This window comes from Berghia stephanieae, chromosome 4, assembly GCF_034508935.2.
Source record: "Berghia stephanieae isolate SIO BIC M18660-M18661 chromosome 4, UCSD_Bste_1.3, whole genome shotgun sequence".
NCBI classification, from domain to species: domain Eukaryota; kingdom Metazoa; phylum Mollusca; class Gastropoda; order Nudibranchia; family Aeolidiidae; genus Berghia; species Berghia stephanieae.
This window is the reverse complement of record NC_088363.1, coordinates 55,584,939-55,592,759: the sequence shown is the minus strand read 5'-3', so window position 1 is coordinate 55,592,759 and position 7,821 is coordinate 55,584,939. Positions and strand designations below refer to the sequence as shown.

General features: G+C 32.6%; 1 protein-coding gene across 1 annotated transcript in view; it reads left to right on the top strand.

The window, feature by feature from the left end:
* LOC144971803 (acetylcholine receptor subunit alpha-like 2) overlaps positions 1–6,903 on the top strand; it is an 11,483-nt gene extending 4,580 nt beyond the window's left edge. Inside the window, exons 3-7 of the mRNA XM_078912880.1 lie at positions 469–594; positions 1,295–1,445; positions 4,097–4,323; positions 5,503–5,736; positions 6,838–6,903. Of these exons, the coding sequence (XP_078769006.1) occupies positions 469–594; positions 1,295–1,445; positions 4,097–4,323; positions 5,503–5,736; positions 6,838–6,903 (804 nt within the window). The remainder of the gene's footprint in view (positions 1–468; positions 595–1,294; positions 1,446–4,096; positions 4,324–5,502; positions 5,737–6,837) is intronic.
* Positions 6,904–7,821: the final 918 nt, after the last annotated feature.

Here is a 7,821-nt window from a genome sequence, read left to right as displayed (position 1 = left end):
GAAAAACGTGTATTTAGAATTTGACCAGAAAACTCGTCCTTCAATTATCGATCGATTTAAATGAACGTCATCTTGACAAAAAAAAAACAACAACAAAAAAACAAAAAACAAAAACAAAAAACTATCAAACCTGGGACTTCGCGAGATTTCTGCCCATCATTTAATATACGTTTCTTTCTAGAGTACGGAAGTTAACTAGCTAAATCCAATTCATTCCTATCAAAAGCGACATTGTGTGGATTTGGCGGTTTGGCTTGTATGGCACTTGTACATTTGGCATTTCTTAACTAATTTAGCCTATAATATGTGAAAACAATTCATACGACACCCTCTCTCTCTCTCTCTCTCTCTCTCTCTCTCTCTCTCTCTCTCTCTCTCTCTCTCTCTCTCCCTTCCTACCTCTCCCATCCCATGTCTCTCTCAAAATAATATATTCAAGAATTTTGGGTTTATTAATTTGATTCCCAGGGACAACTTGGTTACAAACAAATGACGATGACAATTAACAACCATGGCTCTGTAGAGTGGAGACCAAAGGCAGTACTTCGGACAACTTGTAATGTGGATGTCACTTATTATCCATTCGATACACAGGTGAAATTGCCTTGACTTTCTGTATTGACTTATTATGCTTCTTATTCATCTGACACTGTCGCGTCGCATGTTTGCATCTGATAAAACTAATGATATCATGAAGGCATTGGCAACGGATAGATTGTTCGTAAGAAAGAGAAGAAGAAGAAGAAGAAGAAGAAGAAGAAGAAGAAGAAGAAGAAGAAGAAGAAGAAGAAGAAGAAGAAGAAGAAGAAGAAGAAGAAGAAGCAGAAGAAGAAGAAGAAGAAGAAGAAGAAGAAGAAGAAGAAGAAGAAGAAGAAGAAGAAGAAGAAGAAGAAGAAGAAGATAAAGAAGAAGAACAACAACAACAACAAGAATTTTCACAATATATTTCTGTCAAATGTTACTTTCAAACGAACTAAATCTTAACCAACAACAAAAAAGCAAAGAAGGGAAAAAGAAAATAGATAGAAACTAAGGATATATGCGTATATTATCTTTCAGCTTTTATATTTACGAATGGACTCCGTGAAATTTTGGATGTTTTCTTATCATCTGGATCAACATGAATGTGTATTTCACAAATTCATGTGGCATACCTGAAATTCTCTCAACATTTTAATGGCACATGAAATATCTCAATGTGACTAAGAGTAATAAATACACGCTCTTTTAAAAAAAACTGACCAGTTTAAATTAATGCTAAAAATAATTAATCTAACTTAACTATTTCCTACAGACTTGTTCTATTATATTGAGCACGTGGACGTCCACTTTATATGACGTCAAACTAGAAATTGACCAGTCAAAACAGGTAGACCTGGACAGATATCAAGAAAGTGGGTCTTGGGAACTCATCGATGTCAGTGTTGATGATGTCTCTGGAATGGGTAAGTTCATATTATTGGTATACGACTGAGAAAGAAAAAGGCAATATTCTGCTTAAATGTAAGGCCCAAGGAGCCAGAGTTTTACTTATTTCTCTACTGCCGTGACAATTTACTTTCTATTATATAGGTCGACCCTTATCTTTCTCAAAGTAGATAGTAACACCGATTTTGTTATTAATTTCAAGGGAAGCAGACCCCTTACAAAGCCATTCTCAAACAGAAGTATAGAATAAAAGACCCTGTAATTAATAATAATAATAATAATAATAATAATAATAATAATAATAATAATAATAATAATAATAATAATAATAATATTAATAATAATAATAATAATAATAATAATAATAATAATAATAATAATAATAATAATAATAATCTTCTTCTTCTTCTTCTTCTTCTTCTTCTTCTTCTTCTTCTTCTTCTTCTTCTTCTTCTTTCTTCTTCTTCTTCAAGTACCAAGTCTGTGCCAGACATCGATGATCATGATACGCCATTCATCTCTCTGATCAGATAACCTCAGGAAACTAATATTACTCTTCTCTTTCTTTGTCACCCAGCTGTTCAAACTATTCAAATATGTTTTTCTACCTTTACTCTTTTTACCTTCTATCTTTCCTGTGAGAGCAAGATGTTCAATACATTTATGTAGATGTAGGTGTCCTAAAAATTGCATTAGTCTTTTTTCTTATTGTACGAATTAATAGCCTTTTAGTTTCAGCTTGCTCTAATACTTCTTCATTAGTTTTCTTCTCTGTCCATGAGATTCTTAACATCCTTCTAAGAAACCACATTTCTGCTGCCTCCAGTTTCTTTCTAATGTATTCTGTAATTGTCCAGCTTTCGCAGCCATACAATAATACTGACCATACGTAGGCCTTCAAAACCCTATGTTTTGTTGTCATTGAGATGAGTCTAATTTTAAAAAACCACAATACCTCACTATCTCAATATCTCAATAATAATAATAATATATAATAATAATATAATAATAATAATAATAATAAATAATAATAATAATAAGAAGAAGAAGAAGAAGAAGAAGAAGAAGAAGAAGAAGAAGAAGAAGAAGAAGAAGAATGATAAAATAATAATAATAATAATAATAATAATAATAATAATAATAATAATAATAATAATAATAATAATAATAATAATAATAATAATAATAATAAGAAGAAGAAGAAGAAGAAGAAGAAGAAGAAGAAGAAGAAGAAGAAGAAGAAGAAGAAGAAGAAGAAGAAGAAGAAGAAAAGAAGAAGAAGAAGAAGAATGATAAAAATAATAATAATGATAATATAATAATAATAATAATAATAATAATAATAATAATAATAATAATAATAATTATAATATATAATAATAATAATAATAATAATAATAATAATAATAATAATAATAATAATAATAATAATAAAATAATAATAATAATAATAATAATAATATAATAATAATAATAATAATAATAATAATAATAATAATAATAATAATAATAATAATAATAATAATAATAATAATAATAATAATAATAATAATAATAATGATAATAATGGCATTGCCTAGAAGGCGGCAGAAATTGAGAGGGATAGTACAACTGCATACACAATGCTTTGTAACATGTACTTGCCTAATTGTTGTCTAGTATGTTGTAACTATGAGGCTTTTGTTGAGACCGAGACCATCTCGTTGCAGATTTGGATGGAGGAGATGTAAATAGGCCGAGGTCTCTGATCGATGCCGCACAAGATGACTTTCGTTTTTTCATCGTTGAGTTTAAGTTTGTGACTCATCATGCAATTTTTTGGGGATGAAAACACAGCATCCTACTTTTCCTTTGCTATCGGATGAGTTTTTTATCAGGATGGAAGTCATATGTAGCTGGGGTGTGATCTGCATACATTATGTGTTACAGTGATGACTTGCTTGAGGAGCATTGTGTAAAGGGTGTTAAGCACCGCACAAAGCACAGAGCCCTGAGGAACAACATAATTGAGGGACGCTTTTCTTGGAATGTTTCAAGCAAAAAAAAGTGTTCTATTGCTCATGCTGTATGGAACAAATGTTTTAAACTTTTCGAAGTATTACCACCAATGTGTTATGAAGTATTAAGTAAGCGAGGCTTGTATATATAATTGATATATCAAGACATTGACAAAGATAAATACTTTATATTATTTCTATATTTCATCAATATATTTGCAGCTTAGTATTTAGAGGCCAGCTAGCGTCAACAATAGGTTTGTATCTTGTAACTCTTAACTCTCTCCTTACCCGCCATTCTCATGATTTTCCTCAAAACTTCCCACCGAACTAACACAAAAATATATTTTTTATCATTCAAACACAATAGCAGTGAGTTCTTGTGATAAATAATTTCTTTAACAAAACATGCCCTAGAACACCCTGTTTATTTCATTTGAATTTTATGATGTACAAAAGAAATTTAAATTAGCAAAAATGTTGGATGTATCTTAACGAATGTGACGATTTTCCTATGGTTGGTAAGGAGAGGGTTAAGCATTTCAATTGTTTGTTGTTGTTTTCTGATCGCCAAAATTACGACATAATACCCTTTTAGAAAGTTGGTTCACATATGCATAATGTATAGTTAATTATATATAGTTAATTTCTTTCTTTTTTTCATTTTCAAGCCACTGAACAGAACCGAATTAGTTTCAATTTCAAAATCAGACGTCGTAAAACGTACTACGTCTTAAATCTGATTGTCCCAGTTATTGCCCTTTGTGCTACAGCATCTCTTGTCTTCGCCCTGCCTGCCGAAGCTGGAGAGAAGATCGGTATGAGCATCACTGTGTTGCTGGCATACGCTGTATACCTCACCATCATATCGGAAAGTATGCCGAAGACCTCTCTACAAGTATGGATCTCAATGTTAAGTTTGAAGTGATTTTTTTACCAAACATGCATCTTTACAGTGAATGACATAATCAGTCGGAAAGTGAAAAGGTTTGAACTGAGATCTTGCCAAGTTTAGTTAGAAGTTCAATTTTTATCAAAAATGAGTTCCTGTCATAAATGATTAAATCAACCCTTTTTATAGATCTTCGGGAAATATCAGAGCTAAATTTCACTTCTAAATATTTTTACAGCTAGTCAAATTAAAAAAAATATGAAATTTGAGAAAAGTTGCTGGATACCTTTCCCATACATAATCTGACCATAACTTCAAGAAAAATCACACGATTTACGTCAAATAAAGATTGAAATGCTCTGAGGAGCATATTCTTTCAGAAAATGCAATGCAAAATGTTCACATTCCGACTGATGCACTGAATTAAAACTAATCACAATAATCTTAGCTCAAATTAAATATAAAATATCTTATTTAAAATTGTATTTAGATCATAGTTTATCAAACTCTATTATGATATTTAAGTCCGTACTAAGATGAAATCAAAAAACAATACTTATGCTTTCTATGGCACAAATGACTATTTAAAAATTGGAGACATTGGAGACATAACGTTAAAACATTTTAAAGACTATTTTTGCAGATCAATGTTATGAAAGCAATCCACTCGTCTCTGACCTGTGTTATCATTCTCAGTATTCCAATGTGTGTGTATGTGTGTGTGAATGTATGTGTGTGTGTGTGTGTATGTGTGTTTGTGATGTTAGTCGCGGGGTTTTGGAATTTAGTCTTATTAGGTCGTTGTATGATTTTGTGTATATGAAATATCCCGTTTACTATATAATATCGAAAATAAATCAAAGCGTGCGTGAACTGAGGTAATGTACTGTCAAGATAGGTGTGCAATCTCTCATATTGTGACCCACCGCGTCAAACTAGTATTGTGTCGGAATAGAGTGGATGCCAACAAATAGATCTAAAAGTTAGAATGATCGAATAATATATGAGATTCTGTCTTTATGCAATTTATAAAACTATATTCACTGTTATTCAATAACATACACACGGTTTTTAAAAGTTTAAATAATCTTTTAAATAATATGAATTCAATTTTCAGCATCAATATTATTGCTTCCACTCAATCCCGTTTTGAGACAATGGGGCACAAGATCTTCTCTATTTCAGGTTTCGATCATGGGTGTTTACCTAAGCATTCTTCTAACAGCCACTGCCTTAGCCGTCGTGTTCACTGTATTCGTGTTGAACTTTCACCATAGAGACGACACTCTGCCACCCGGAAACACCTGGATCTATTTTACCACCAAGCTTCGACCTCTGATTGGCCTGAACGATCTTCGAAGAGGAATTAGTGAAAACTCAGTAGACAACAGTTGTACCAAAACTGTTGCTCAAGTTCCGGTAAGCAGTCTGCACATGATTTTCGTTCTCATTTTAATGAAGTTAAAACCAAAAAAAAAATAAAAAAATAAAAATAAAATAAAATAAAATAAAATAAAATAAAATAAAATCAGCCTTACAGGTCTTATCAGCGAGAAAAAAATAGTTTAGCACCTAAGAAAACTAATTCAACATTACAATTAGTGCCAAGGATTGTATTCTCTATTTTAGCTGTAAACAAATCAAAGCAACGGTCAATCATATGCAATCATGTTACTTTTACTAAGACAAAGAGAAAATCATTTTAAAATTTAATGTATCCATTCAGACTATTTTTGTGATAAACAAAAACAAAAGAAAAGAAATATGTCCACTGGCAAAAATAGGTTAAGGTCTGCGAAAGCTATTGGAAGTTATTTGTCATGCGACCATGTTATTGTGATCAACCTAAAGTTTATGTTATTTTGTAATTTTTGTCTTGTTCTTTTTTGTTGTTGTTTAAAATTATCGTATAAAATATTACCTAACAATGTTTTGTTTTTTTTGGGGGGTTTTTTTCACATTTGATATCTGATATTATCATCAGGTAAGATATCCTGAAGGGGAAAAAATAATACAACATTCTAGATCTGTTATCACTTTTCTTCCTTCAAAAGTTGCATATTATGGAATATGAAGCATACAGTATCTTAGTTCCCACTGGGATTTCGATCATGTTAGAAGTGAGAGACACATTTTAAACTACATCATAATAATTACTAACGTTTTATATCTTTTAAAAGGTAGTCCTTCAGAGCCATTTGGCCCATGGAACCAGAGTTTAACCCATTTGCTATAGCTTGAATTGACAATAGCAATTGGTTGCAACCCTTTGGATAAGACTCTAGTCTATCGCAAAGTACTTACCCGCAGATCTAATAGACCCAGCTACCCAATTACTCCACTACATCCAGGATCGATCTCGATCCCTTGGCGTATGAAGTGAGTGCTCTACCAACTGAGCTATCAGGACCGCCCCCCCCCACCCTCTCATCCCACAACTTGTTATAATGGTCAGAAACATATAGTATGTTACCGTGAGAGTTAAAAGAGACCCCTAAGATTCGGTCATTAACGCCTCAGAAAGGTATTATGTCGGGATATACCGGATGCGAACATGTGTTAAAGTTGATATGGCCAAAAACATGAGATTTCAGTTTTTTTTTTCTTGAAGAAATTATAACAATTGTTCACATCTACACACTAAAAGTTATATTTTTTGATTTTTTATATAAACTACGAGAACAAACTTGAGCATTTAGAGAGCGTAATATCCACTAAACGAGCTCAAAGCTCTTTGGAAGGGGTTCATAGCCAACAGCAAAACTTAACATGTAGGGTAATACCTTTCAGGCGATATTACAACTTTTTTTCAACATAGTCAACGCTGTTAACGACTAGTTACTCATCGTATACCTAGCGCGGTGAGAGAAAATGAGTAAAGGGCCTTTTCCAAGGACTCTACTAGACGCCACATAGAACGGGACGCAAACCATGGACCCTCTGGTTCGAAGAACAGTGTCATACCACAAGATCACACAGCCACATAAACAACGCAATAATGACTCATAGTTGAGTCCTTGGAAAAGGCTCTTTACTCACATTCTCTCACCGTACTCAGGTGTAAAATGAGTACTTGGCCGTTAACAGCGTTGTCTTTGTCCGTAAAATTGTAATATCGCAATGTCCCGTCCTACATGTTAAATGTTGTTGTTGACCAAGGACCCCTTGTAAAGCGCTTTGAGCACATTTGGTGGATATAGCGCTATATAAAGCTCAATTGTTAATTATTATTATTATTATAAGGCAGCTGGTCACAGTCTCCTCGTATCGTACTCTAAGGACTTTCGCTCTGGTATAGCGTCAATTTTACTTGGAGGCGACGAATATTTTAACTATAATATAATTGAGGAAAACATCCTCTAACTTATGCAGCTGTACGTTACTTTAAGGTCACACAGTAGGCCTTGGAAATAAGGACAATATTTTGCCTCATGTTTTGAGAGTTCCATTACAACAATGTGCCCATGTGGAATTGGGTTATCAGACCTGCAAATAAATGCACGT